This window comes from Electrona antarctica (assembly GCF_951216825.1).
Source record: "Electrona antarctica genome assembly, chromosome: 8".
NCBI lineage: Eukaryota > Metazoa > Chordata > Actinopteri > Myctophiformes > Myctophidae > Electrona > Electrona antarctica.
In genome coordinates, this window is record NC_136789.1 from 37,975,323 (window position 1) to 37,989,541 (window position 14,219).

At 46.2% G+C, this 14,219-nt stretch overlaps 2 protein-coding genes across 3 annotated transcripts in view; both read right to left on the minus strand.

Moving 5' to 3' along the window:
* The window catches only part of cdk4 (cyclin dependent kinase 4), a 23,904-nt gene extending 22,115 nt beyond the window's left edge, over nt 1–1,789 (minus strand). For both annotated transcript variants that reach the window (XR_013790590.1, XM_079507652.1), the window contains exon 1: nt 1,665–1,789. The gene's annotated coding sequence lies outside the window, so the exon portion shown is untranslated. The remainder of the gene's footprint in view (nt 1–1,664) is intronic.
* Nucleotides 365–11,702, minus strand: LOC306928754 (uncharacterized protein; the record flags this gene model as incomplete). Its single annotated transcript, XM_079509026.1, has 9 exons — nt 11,585–11,702; nt 10,685–10,793; nt 10,254–10,431; nt 9,929–10,070; nt 6,637–6,777; nt 6,399–6,451; nt 5,676–5,798; nt 4,529–4,611; nt 365–448 (listed from the first exon to the last, which is right to left on the minus strand). The coding sequence occupies exons 3-9, from the start codon at nt 10,363–10,365 to the stop codon at nt 365–367; spliced, it is 738 nt and encodes a 245-aa protein (XP_079365152.1). The 5' UTR covers nt 10,366–10,431; nt 10,685–10,793; nt 11,585–11,702.
* Nucleotides 11,703–14,219: the final 2,517 nt, after the last annotated feature.

The following is a 14,219-nucleotide window of genomic DNA, read 5'->3' on the forward strand; positions in this document are numbered from 1 at the left end:
AACATACTCTCTCCCCATGCCTTCGGCCTGGTGGAGACAATAAAACATACTCTCTCCCCATGCCTTCATGGTGGAGACAATAAAACATACTCTCTCCCCATGCCTTCGGCCTGGTGGAGACAATAAAACATACTCTCTCCCCATGCCTTCGGCCTGGTGGAGACAATAAAACATACTCTCTCCCCATGCCTTCATGGTGGAGACAATAAAACATACTCTCTCCCCATGCCTTCATGGTGGAGACAATAAAACATACTCTCTCCCCATGCCTTCGGCCTGGTGGAGACAATGACAGTTGAGTTGATCAAGTCTGGCGGAGGCAGGTGGCTGCAGCTGCCCCTCCTCCCCACAGCTCTGATGGAGTCTACGCTAACGACGTGAAGGCGAGTGTCAGCGCAGTGGTCTCTCCCGAGTCCCGACTGCGCTGAGCTGCGGATGCGCTGCTCTGCTGTTCAGGACCGCGACAGGTATGATCACAACTAATGTACACACTGTGGCCCGCGGGTCATAAACCAGTGGTTCCCAAAGTGGGGTCCGTTTGAGGTCCATTTGGTTCCATTTGTACACTCTCCGAGTTAAATTAACATTGATTGTACAATATACATTGGGGGTCCCAGAGATGGAAATGCCATTAAATGGGGGTCCGTAGCCTAATGCATGTCAAACTGGGGGTCCTTGAAATTAAACGGGTTGAGAATCACTGCTAGAGCCGTGATAATCTTCTCTTATGGGGGTCCCTGGCATTATCTCTTCCAATGGAGGCTAATTAGTGTCAATTTGGGGGTCCTTGACATGAAATAGCTGGAAACCACTGCGGGGGGGGGGGTCTAGTTCCCCCCCCCCCCCCCCCCCCCCCTGTGTGGGAGGTAATACTAACAACAGAGATGTTCAAAAACAAAACAAAGAAATCACACCCATGTGAAGTGAGGGGCGCTCTTATCATCATATCATACATCATCTCAATCCAGCCAATCAGAATTTGCGTCCTCTCTTCTGTCTTCAATGTTTGTGTTTACATTAACAAACAAAACACTCAAAGCTGGACATGGGAGGGGCTAGGGGGAGGTGCTAGGGGAGGGGCTAGAGCACCCCTCAACAACAAGAGGGGAACTTATTAATGAATTATGTATGTATTTTCCGCTTGCTACTGATTGGCCAGTACCATCCGCCTGCCCCAGAGCGTCATAACATGCGAAATGTGGCAGGACACGACGTCATCAACCTCTCTCTCTCTCTCTCTCTCTCTCTCACTCTCTCTCCACGTGGTGATCTTCTACAGCGTCCATTGTGTTCATTAAATCGGAGCATAAATTAGCAACAACAATAAGACAAGTTAGACAACACACACACACACACACACGCACGCACGCACACACACACTCTGGTGCTGCCGCACACACAGCCACACACGCACGCATGTGCACTGACGTGGCAGAGAAAGAAGAGAGAGGAAAAGCCCTTCTTTGGTCGCATGTTGGATACAAAGTAACAAGTTTATAAGTTAAGATTATAAAACTTAGCCACATGTTCCAACATTGTTGTCTCTCCTTTCCTCCACAGATATAACATCCTACACAAAACAGTTTATTATGTGACAATAATAGTTGTTGTTTCAGGGACCCCCGCCCCGCCCCCCCCCCACGGACCCCCTGTATTCTACTCACCAGGACTGTGTGTTGATGTTGATCCGCTTTTCGGGGTGTTTTCTGGGGGTAAAGTAAAGCAGATCTCAGCCCCTCCGACTCCTCTGCTCTGCTCTGGAGACTTCCTGTTGTTCTGAGTCGATCAGTCAGAGTCGGAGGCGGAGCTACACAGCAGATGTCCTTTCTAACTCTGTGGTTCCCAAGGGGTCCGGGGACCCCTAGGGGTCCAGAGACCCCAGGGGGTCCGGGGACCACTAGTGTGGACGACCCCATACTAGCCTACTTAGAAACAGGGTTTAAAATGCTTAATCGTATCCATCAAAGTAAAAAAAAAAACTTCTCTCATGTCTAAAATTATTATTTAGCAAATGTATTATTTAGACACACGGGGGCGCACGGGGGTGCTGTGGTCTATGAGGCTAGGGCCCCCCTAACACCAAGCCTGTATATGAGGCTAGGGACCCCCAGGGGGTCCGGGGACCCCCACTAGGGGACCGGGGACCCCCACAGGGGGTCCGGGGACCACTAGGGGTCCGGGGACACCACTAGGTGGTCCGGGGACCCCCCCAGGGGGTCCTCTCGTAAGAGGGGCACTTTTGGACAAAAATAGCGAAAGTAGATCAAAGCAGATCTACAAGCTCACAACGCTTCGCGCTGCGACATGGATTTCTAGACAAATTTGTTCAACGCAAAATACTGCGTTCAACTTCAGGAGAATACGGGGGGAAAATGCAATTCTCCTGAATGCTGCCTTCCTTCCAGCATGGCATGGAAAGGAGAGGAGGGCATTTTTCATTTCTTCCACCATGTAGGAAATGCTGCATTCGTGGTCTGGAGAGGGCAGTTGTTTTACAGACGGGTAAAAGGGCAGTTGTTTTACAGACGGGTAAAAGGGCAGTTGTTTTACAGATGGGTAAAAGGGGGCAGTTGTTTTACAGACGGGTAAAAGGGCAGTTGTTTTACAGACGGGTAAAAGGGCAGTTGTTTTACAGACGGGTAAAAGGGCAGTTGTTTTACAGACGGGTAAAAGGGACAGTTGTTTTACAGACTGGTAAAAGGGCAGTTGTTTTACAGACGGGTAAAAGGGCAGTTGTTTTACAGACGGGTAAAAGGGCAGTTGTTTTACAGACGGGTAAAAGGGCAGTTGTTTTACAGACGGGTAAAAAGGCAGTTGTTTTACAGACGGGTAAAAGGGGGCAGTTGTTTTACAGACGGGTAAAAGGGGGCAGTTGTTTTACAGACGGGTAAAAGGGCAGTTGTTTTACAGACGGGTAAAAGAGGGCAGTTGTTTTACAGACGTGTAAAAGGGGGCAGTTGTTTTACAGACGGGTAAAAGGGGGCAGTTGTTTTACAGACGTGTAAAAGGGGGCAGTTGTTTTACAGACGGGTAAAAGGGGGCAGTTGTTTTACAGACGTGTAAAAGGGGGCAGTTGTTTTACAGACGGGTAAAAGGGCAGTTGTTTTACAGACGGGTAAAAGGGGGCAGTTGTTTTACAGACGTGTAAAAGGGCAGTTGTTTTACAGACGTGTAAAAGGGGGCAGTTGTTTTACAGACGGGTAAAAGGGCAGGGACTGAAGCCCCCTTTGATGTCTATGTGTGCACGTCCCTGGGTCCGGGGACCCCTGGGGGTCTGGGGACCCCCAGGCAGTGTTGTAGTGCTACTTTTTGAAGTGGGGGGGACGGACGCCCCATAAGACACGTGCGTGTGCACGTTGCATGCATGTGTGCAGCGCGCGTAGACACACTATTTAAACATGCAGATTGATTGATTGATTGATTGATTGATTTATTAACAGTTTGCAGAATTACAGTACATTTATTATTTTCTCAATAGGCCTACAAAAACTGTTAACTGTGAGTCGACGACCCCATACTAGCCTACTTAGAAAAAGGGTTTAAAATGCTTAATCGTATCCATCAACGTAAAAAAAAAAAAAAAACTTCTCTCACGTCTAAAATTATTATTTAGCAAATGTATTATTTAGACACACGGGGGTGCATGGGGGTGCTGTGGTCTATGAGGCTAGGGACCTCCTAACACCAAGCCTGTATATGAGGCTAGGGCCCCCCTAACAACAAGCCTGTATATGAGGCTAGGGCCCCCCTAACAACGCACAGGCTACTGGGCTGTGATGTCATGTGGGTCAACACATCAACATGGAGTGAGGCTGCGAGCTACTCGAGATCACACTGTTTCCACAAGAACAGTATTTTCTAGTTTTTGAGCCCCTCCTATAGACAGGTTTAATGTTGTTGAGGGGTGCTAGCCCCTCCTATAGACAGGTTTAATGTTGTTGAGGGGTGCTAGCCCCTCCTATAGACAGGTTTAATGTTGTTGAGGGGTGCTATCCCCTCCTATAGACAGGTTTAATGTTGTTGAGGGGTGCTAGCCCCTCCTATAGACAGGTTTAATGTTGTTGAGGGGTGCTAGCCCCTCCTATAGACAGGTTTAATGTGGTTGAGGGGTGCTAGCCCCTCCTATAGACAGGTTTAATGTTGTTGAGGGGTGCTAGCCCCTCCTATATACAGGTTTAATGTTGTTGAGGGGTGCTAGCCCCTCCTATAGACAGGTTTAATGTGGTTGAGGGGTGCTAGCCCCTCCTATAGACAGGTTTAATGTTGTTGAGGGGTGCTAGCCCCTCCTATAGTTTAATGTTTGTTTTTAGTTCAATGTTTGTTTTAAAAACGCCATTAACAATAAAGAGAATGTAATGTTTGTTTTGTCACCGTTTGTTTTACATCATGTCAATCATAGCAACACTAATCATAGCAACACTAATCACAGCAACACGAATCAAAGCAACATGAGTTAGGATTCCCTCCTCGATGTTGTAAGATGATAAGAGCGCCCCTCACTTCACACAGGTGTGATTTCAATTGTTACCTTTGGCAGCACTATTGTCCTGATGTCTTCTTTGGTCAAAGGAGTCTTTGAGGAGATTCGCACTCTAAGGCCGCTGGCGCCACCTACAGGACATGACAAATGAAGCAGCTTTACAATAGTGCCACCTACAGGACATGACACATGTAGCAGCTTTACAATAGTGAGACAGTCCACAGTGCGATGTTGTTCTGAGGATTATTAATTAAAAATAAATGAAAAAAGCCTGAGAATCAGCGCGGCATGGGCGGTTCAACTTTAAGTTACAACAGGACAGTGATTAAAAAGACAATAATCATAATTTCATCACACTCACGAGACCCAGGGGTGTAGCTAATTGAGACATCTGCTGTGGGCAGTGAGATTGTGACTGTTGCTGCTTCGGGTGGAGATGACACAGTCATAGTTGGTTTAGCACTGGTACTACTACTAGTACTAGCAGGTGGTGGTGGGGTTGTTATAGTTGGTGGTGTTGTAGTTAAAGTAGCAGGAGGTTCCATGGGTGTAGTAGCAGGAGGTTCCATGGGTGTAGTAGCAGGAGGGTTCATGGGTGTAGTAGCAGGAGGTTCCATGGGTGTAGTAGCAGGAGGTTCCATGGGTGTAGTAGCAGGTGGGTTCATGGGTGTAGTAGAAGGAGGGTTCATGGGTGTAGTAGCAGAAGGTTCCATGGGTGTAGTAGCAGGAGGTTCCATGGGTGTAGTAGCAGGAGGTTCCATGGGTGTAGTAGCAGGAGGTTCCATGGGTGTAGTAGCAGGAGGTTCCATGGGTGTAGTAGCAGGAGGGTTCATGGGTGTAGTAGCAGCTGGTGTCGTGGTTGTAGTAGCAGGACTCTGAGGTCCAATAGTTGGTGTAGTAGCAGGTGGGTTCATGGGTGTAGTAGCAGGTGGGTTCATGGGTGTAGTAGCAGGAGGTTCCATGGGTGTAGTAGCAGGAGGTTCCATGGGTGTAGTAGCAGGAGGTTCCATGGGTGTAGTAGCAGGAGGTTCCATGGGTGTAGTAGCAGGAGGTTCCATGGGTGTAGTAGCAGGAGGTTCCATGGGTGTAGTAGCAGGAGGTTCCATGGGTGTAGTAGCAGGAGGGTTCATGGGTGTAGTAGCAGGAGGGTTCATGGGTGTAGTAGCAGCTGGTGTCGTGATTGTAGTAGCAGGACTCTGAGGTCCAATAGGTGGTGTAGTAGCAGGTGGGTTCATGGGTGTAGTAGCAGGAGGTTCCATGGGTGTAGTAGCAGGAGGGTTCATGGGTGTAGTAGCAGCTGGTGTCGTGATTGTAGTTTCTGCAGGTGGAGGACATAAAGGTTTAAGTGGAGCCTCCTCACACCAGATGGAGAACATAAAGGTTTAAGTGGAGCCTCCTCACACCAGATGGAGAACATAAAGGTTTAAGTGGAGCCTCCTCACACCAGATGGAGGACATAAAGGTTTAAGTGGAGCCTCCTCACACCAGGTGGAGAACATAAAGGTTTAAGTGGAGCCTCCTCACACCAGGTGGAGAACATAAAGGTTTAAGTGGAGCCTCCTCACACCAGATGGAGGACATAAAGGTTTAAGTGGAGCCTCCTCACACCAGGTGGAGAACATAAAGGTTTAAGTGGAGCCTCCTCACACCAGATGGAGAACATAAAGGTTTAAGTGGAGCCTCCTCACACCAGATGGAGAACATAAAGGTTTAAGTGGAGCCTCCTCACACCAGGTGGAGAACATAAAGGTTTAAGTGGAGCCTCCTCACACCAGGTGGAGAACATAAAGGTTTAAGTGGAGCCTCCTCACACCAGATGGAGAACATAAAGGTTTAAGTGGAGCCTCCTCACACCAGATGGTATCACTGATGGAATGTGAAACATGGTGCTTTAGTAAATAGGTGTAGTTTCACCCACCGTTTGAGACACTGACAATGACACAGCGAAGCTCCGACTGATATGTGGACGCACTGAGAAAACAGACATGTTTAATGAACAGGAGTTTAGTTTTATCTTCATGGTTTTCATGTGATGTGTGTTAGCTATTAAAAAAACATTTTAAAATGGTCAGACAGACAGACAGACAGACAGACAGACAGACAGACAGACAGACAGACAGACAGACAGACAGACAGACAGACAGGCAGACGCTGACCTGTTGGTCTGAGCAACAAAGCAGACAGGGTGATGTTCTCCATCCTCTGACTGTGATGGTGTCCATCTCAGGATGAACTGTCCCTGTGCTGGTCCAGACAGCTCCATGTTGTGTGGTCCACTGAACAGCAGCTCAGAGACCCTACAACACCAGCAAACAAGACAACATGAGGTCCACTGAACAGCAGCTCAGAGACCCTACAACACCAGCAAACAAGACAACATGAGGTCCACTGAACAACAGCTCAAAGACCCTACAACACCAGCAAACAAGACAACATGAGGTCCACTGAACAGCAGCTCAGATACCCTACAACACCAGCAAACAAGACAACATGAGGTCCACTGAACAGCAGCTCAGAGACCCTACAACACCAGCTAACAAGACAACATGAGGTCCACTGAACAGCAGCTCAGAAACCCTACAACACCAGCAAACAAGACAACATGAGGTCCACTGAACAGCAGCTCAGAGACCCTACAACACCAGCAAACAAGACAACATGAGGTCCACTGAACAGCAGCTCATAGACCCTACAACACCAGAAAACAAGACAACATGAGGTCCACTGAACAGCAGCTCAGAGACCCTACAACACCAGCAAACAAGGGAACATGAGGTCAAAAGTCTTTAGCAACGTTGGGGACATCATAGGACAACAAAACACTAACTAATACATTACTTCATTCAATATGTCAGATGTTCAGAAACCCTTTAGATCAGTGATTCTGGATCTCAACCTTTTGTGCCAAGAACCCCAAATGGATCCACACCCCTGGTGTCCCCTCAGGTATGAGGTTAAATTATTACCCCTGGTGATATCATTTATTTACTGTAAGCAATGAAATTCTTTTAAAATCAATGAAATGGTTTTGTTGAATTTTGTTGTCATGTTTGTGTCAATTCTACTACTAATTATAAAATGCCTTTTGATCCATTTGTTCTGTGTCTCACTCTGCCCTGCCCTGTGTACTGTGTCTCACTCTGCCCTGCGCTGTGTACTGTGTCTCACTCTGCCCTGCCCTGTGTAGTGTCTCACTCTGCCCTGCGCTGTGTACTGTGTCTCACTCTGCCCTGTCCTGTGTAGTGTCTCACTCTGCCCTGCCCTGTGTACTGTGTCTCACTCTGCCCTGCTCTGTGTCTCACTCTGCCCTGCCCTGTGTACTGTGTCTCACTCTGCCCTGCGCTGTGTACTGTGTCTCACTCTGCCCTGCCCTGTGTACTGTGTCTCACTCTGCCCTGCCCTGTGTACTGTGTCTCACTCTGCCCTGCCCTGTGTAGTGTCTCACTCTGCCCTGCTCTGTGTCTCACTCTGCCCTGTGTACTGTGTCTCACTCTGCCCTGCTCTGTGTCTCACTCTGCCCTGCCCTGCTCTGTGTCTCACTCTGCCCTGCCCTGTGTACTGTGTCTCACTCTGCCCTGCGCTGTGTACTGTGTCTCACTCTGCCCTGTCCTGTGTAGTGTCTCACTCTGCCCTGCCCTGTGTGCTGTGTCTCACTCTGCCCTGTGTACTGTGTCTCACTCTGCCCTGTGTACTGTGTCTCACTCTGCCCTGCCCTGTGTGCTGTGTCTCACTCTGCCCTGTGTACTGTGTCTCACTCTGCCCCTGCCCTGTGTACTGTGTCTCACTCTGCCCTGTGTACTGTGTCTCACTCTGCCCTGCCCTGTGTGCTGTGTCTCACTCTGCCCTGTGTACTGTGTCTCACTCTGCCCTGTGTACTGTGTCTCACTCTGCCCTGCCCTGTGTACTGTGTCTCACTCTGCCCTGTGTACTGTGTCTCACTCTGCCCTGTGTACTGTGTCTCACTCTGCCCTGCCCTGTGTACTGTGTCTCACTCTGCCCTGCCCTGTGTACTGTGTCTCACTCTGCCCAGTGTACTGTGTCTCACTCTGCCCTGCCCTGTGTACTGTGTCTCACTCTGCCCTGCGCTGTGTCTCACTCTGCCCTGTGTACTGTGTCTCACTCTGCCCTGCCCTGTGTCTCACTCTGCCCTGCCCTGTGTACTGTGTCTCACTCTGCCCTGCCCTGTGTACTGTGTCTCACTCTGCCCTGCCCTGTGTACTGTGTCTCACTCTGCCCTGCCCTGTGTCTCACTCTGCCCTGCCCTGTGTACTGTGTCTCACTCTGCCCTGCCCTGTGTACTGTGTCTCACTCTGCCCTGCCCTGTGTACTGTGTCTCACTCTGCCCTGCCCTGTGTACTGTGTCTCACTCTGCCCTGCCCTGTGTCTCACTCTGCCCTGCCCTGTGTACTGTGTCTCACTCTGCCCTGCGCTGTGTACTGTGTCTCACTCTGCCCTGCCCTGTGTACTGTGTCTCACTCTGCCCCTGCCCTGTGTACTGTGTCTCACTCTGCCCTGCCCTGTGTCTCACTCTGCCCTGCCCTGTGTACTGTGTCTCACTCTGCCCTGCCCTGTGTACTGTGTCTCACTCTGCCCTGCCCTGTGTACTGTGTCTCACTCTGCCCTGCCCTGTGTCTCACTCTGCCCTGTGTACTGTGTCTCACTCTGCCCTGCCCTGTGTCTCACTCTGCCCTGCCCTGTGTACTGTGTCTCACTCTGCCCTGCCCTGTGTACTGTGTCTCACTCTGCCCTGCGCTGTGTACTGTGTCTCACTCTGCCCTGCTCTGTGTCTCACTCTGCCCTGCGCTGTGTACTGTGTCTCACTCTGCCCTGCCCTGTGTACTGTGTCTCACTCTGCCCTGCCCTGTGTACTGTGTCTCACTCTGCCCTGCCCTGTGTACTGTGTCTCACTCTGCCCTGCGCTGTGTACTGTGTCTCACTCTGCCCTGCGCTGTGTACTGTGTCTCACTCTGCCCTGCCCTGTGTACTGTGTCTCACTCTGCCCTGCTCTGTGTCTCACTCTGCCCTGCCCTGTGTACTGTGTCTCACTCTGCCCCTGCCCTGTGTCTCACTCTGCCCTGCCCTGTGTACTGTGTCTCACTCTGCCCTGCCCTGTGTACTGTGTCTCACTCTGCCCCTGCCCTGTGTACTGTGTCTCACTCTGCCCTGCCCTGTGTACTGTGTCTCACTCTGCCCCTGAGCTGCCTGCCTCTGCCCTGGCCTGTGGTGACTTCACCCTACAGCTAGGGTTCTCAACCATGGCCATGGCTCGCGAAAATAATCTATTATTTGAACTTTCATGTTGTCCGTGGAATATTTCAGACACACCCTCAGAGACAGTTTTTTTTGGTTTATGGAAAGCTTCTAGGGAATCTTAGCATTGATGTTGACCTCAATGTGGAACTCTGAGTGTGTTGTCTCTGTTGATGGTGATATATTTATTGTACTCACGTGGAGAGTGTTGTCTCTATGCTGATGGTGATTTCCAGTGTGTGACCAACAGGGGTGTAGAGCTGTGCTCTGTTATCCGGGGTGGGAGGCAGGAACCTGGGTAGATACTGTCCCTCTGTACAGCTGGCTACTGCTCCATCCACTGACCACATGACAAGGAGGGAATATAACCATTTTAATGGCTTTACGTTTAGGTTAGATTATTGATTTAATTAGATCATCTATATTCACTTTATTAGCACATTAACTGGTTGAGGTGCCAGGAACCCCTAAGAAAATAGACCTGAAATGGTCAATGTTTATATGAAGTGAGGGTGCTGAGTACCTTTGATAACAAACTGTAGAGGTATATAGCTGAGATAGTCACTGGTAGTGTAATTGTACTGAGATCCATCAGTGAGGGTGATGGTGATATCCTGGTTGGGAGAGTCATACATCCTCAACTGGACAACGTAGTTACCCTCATTACTGCTGTTGGTGGCAGCAAATGACAAAGTGCAATCCTGAAAGAGAGAAAGGACAGGAAGAGTAAAAATGAAAATAAATAAAAACATGGGAAACAATGGGTCATATTTCTAAGAAGAGGTGTAGAGAAAAACAGTACAGATTGATCATAACCGTAATCATGATTAAAATAAATGCAATGTTACTTAAAATATGTGTTCGCATCTGAATTAAATTAGCATAAAATGGTGTATTAGCATCAGTATGGTGTGATCTATGTTCTTATTTACAAATTAAAAACATTGAACTCACAGGTGACAAGTTGAGAATGGAAGGAAGAGGATAAGGATAGCATATAACCCGGTCTCCATCTGGGTCAAACGCTAACAGGGTGAAGTTTCTCCCACAGTTAGAAGGAACTCTGAGAGACAAAGAGAGACATTTATCATTAGTGTCTTTTACACTTCTTTATTAGTAGAGGTATGTAGTATAGTGTTATATTAGTATTACAACTATATCATTATATTTTAGTATAAATGATAATGGGAATATTTAGCCTCAAACTGAATTCACATTGAGCTTTTCCAGTTATCTTAAATAGTAGACTCTATATACATATTGGTATCTAGACATACAATTGTATCCATAATCTAAAAATCCAAGTGTATTATCTTAATTGTTAGTAATATATGAATAAAACAGTGTCTAATGTTAATGTTAATAATATAAGAACAGAACATAACATCAGTGTGTAATGTTAATGTTAGTAATATCAGAACATAACATCAGTGTGTAATGTTAATGTTAGTAATATCAGAACATAACATCAGTGTGTAATGTTAATGTTAGTAATATCAGAACATAACATCAGTGTGTAATGTTAATGTTAGTAATATCAGAACATAACATCAGTGTCTAATGTTAATGTTAGTAATATCAGAACATAACATCAGTGTGTAATGTTAATGTTAGTAATATCAGAACATAACATCAGTGTGTAATGTTAATGTTAGTAATATCAGAACATAACATCAGTGTGTAATGTTAATGTTAGTAATATCAGAACATAACATCAGTGTGTAATGTTAATGTTAGTAATATCAGAACATAACATCAGTGTGTAATGTTAATGTTAGTAATATCAGAACATAACATCAGTGTGTAATGTTAATGTTAGTAATATCAGAACATAACACCAGTGTGTAATGTTACCGTAGTGAAGGTATGATGGTGGTCTGAGGAGGCCTGTCAGATTTCCCAGTGTCTGATCTGGTCCTGAGGTTCACACACGTATACGCATACCAGCTCCCAGCGCTGTTATTGGTATTTATCCAGTAACCTTGTAACCTGTGGGAGATGATATTATTATTATTATTATTATTATTAAAAAAAGTGACAGATAAAAGTATAATAACACATTTATTCATGTCATAATTTTGTCAGATGGAACAAAAGTAAATGTAAAACATGTAGGGGTGAAAGAGTTAATTGAACTAATTTAATGAATCAATCAATAAACATTATTTGGGCCACGTGATAAAAAATGTGAATATAACCGATCAACAATCATAGCGCCTCACATCGCACGCACGCACGCACGCACGCACACACGCACGCACGCACGCACGCACGCACGTTATATGAGAATTATAACTAATTAAATACCAATTAAATGACCTACTGTGTAAAACATGAACATGGTATCTATAGTGTAATGGTGTGTTGTGTCATAGTGCATCTCTCTTCACTCACTGCATAATGAAGCGAGTGTTGATAGGAACCAGTCGAGTCATGATTCCCTCTCGTTGACACCACTCTGAGGTGTTATACACCGTGTTCACCTCCAGGTGGCTCTCACTGCCACAGTCTCCATAAAGAGACTGTGGCAGCGGTGGCCGAACGGATAGCGGCGCGGTCTAGATACCGGAAGGTTCCCAGTTCGAACCAGCCGTCCGACACGTTAAAAATTACCACCGCTGAAATGCCCTTGAACAAGGCATCAACCACTACGATGAAATGTGTTCTATGAGCAGGGCCTGGCTGGAAACAAGTTCTTGAGCTTAGCCCAGATACCCTGGGTAAATATGCCCTCATTTCATTTCATTTAGACACTCCCATGTGTCTGAATGTGAGCAGGACGTGAAGGCGTTCTTATAGCGCAGAACCACCTGGAATTAGGAGATTATGACATCATAAAAGTTACACTACATGACTTTGATCCTGTCTCTGTTTACAGTAGGTGGATACGGACACAGAATAATTTTAATTTACTATGAAAACCTGCGTATCCCGTCAGTCAGTTAGTCAGTCCATCATGCCTCGTGACACGCTCCATATATGGGCGTCTCCATATACAGTATGAAGATGCATGACACTGACCACATCAAACCCTGGATAGCCATACATGGAGAAGACTGGATCATCAACTAGATCTGCATATATGGAGCCGGCCAGCAACTCTACATCTGACCTCAAACCCTTAGATCTCCATATATGGAGCTGACCTGACATTCCATTATGTTTTCTGACCTTATCAAACCCTGTACACTCAAGACGCGCAAAACTAATTTGTTCAGCCCAAAATCATTTGTTTTTTGTCATGATTTGTCACCATCCGAGTTGGCTTTGACCGAGGCTTTAGGTCTTTAAATAAATTCTTTCTGAAACGTCTGTGGGAAAAATTAATTGGAAATTGTCTTCCGGGCCGCTCGTCGGGGGCGGGACTGCAACACTCTAGTATAGTATATAATATAATATAGTATAGTTAGATATAATAATTATTTTAAAAAACAATTAAAATGAACAGTTAATTAGAAAGAAAGACATAATGTTTCAGTTTGAGAAGAAGTTAAACTGTGTTTAGTCGGGCAGCCGACAGGCTTCTTTTGTTTAAAGTGGGAAATTGGTATATAGTCTTTTATTAAAATATTGTCTATATACATTCATGAATCCACTTGCTGACCGGCTGTTAGTATTGAGCAATTTGTTTTATAGAGCGTCACAGTCCCGCCCCCTACCAGGGCCCAGGAAATGAATGCTTTTTGAAATATCTATGAGGAAAATGCATTGGGAATTATTTCTTGGGCCTGGCGTCGTCATGAAAGGGGGCGGGACTGCGACGCTCTATTGGGGTTTATATGTGACCCTACCATTAACATCCTATATAAGGCAAGATTTAAAAAATGTCATTATGGTTTATATAGCATGTGACGTGTCAAACTAGGGGGTTTCCGTGATAGCTTGTGACATGTCAAACTAGGGGGTTTCCGTTATTCTGAATCCATTCCAAGCATTAGTTTTGCACAAAAAACACTCCTTGGACTAAAAACTGCCATAGCCACTTGCCCAAATGTGCCCAAAATGTGCTGACCTCATCACATTTCATCACATTTGTGATGACAGCTATGACCGTTCTTAGCCTAACGAGTGGTTTTTGCTACTTAAAGCATAATGAAGATTTGTCATTTTTGCCTTATAGGATGTTAATGGTAGGATCACCCCCTATAAAACAAACATCAAACAAACAACAAACATCAAAACAAATTTCTAATTGTTGACAGCCAGTCAGCAAGTGGATTCATGAATCTATGTGTATATAGACAATATTTTAGGCCAATACAAAAAGACTATTCCCCACCCCACAACCCCGGCTGCCGAACTAGTTTATTTTCGTGTCATTCGTGTCAGATCCTGAGACCTGAGTCTACGTGAGACATGATCTAAAATGTCTCAGTTGAAGAGCAGGAAAACCTCTTTGGTGAATACAGTCACCCCAGTTGTACTTATATTGGATTAACATACTCAACCATACAGAATGTACAAAAATAGATTTTATTCATGAAAAATA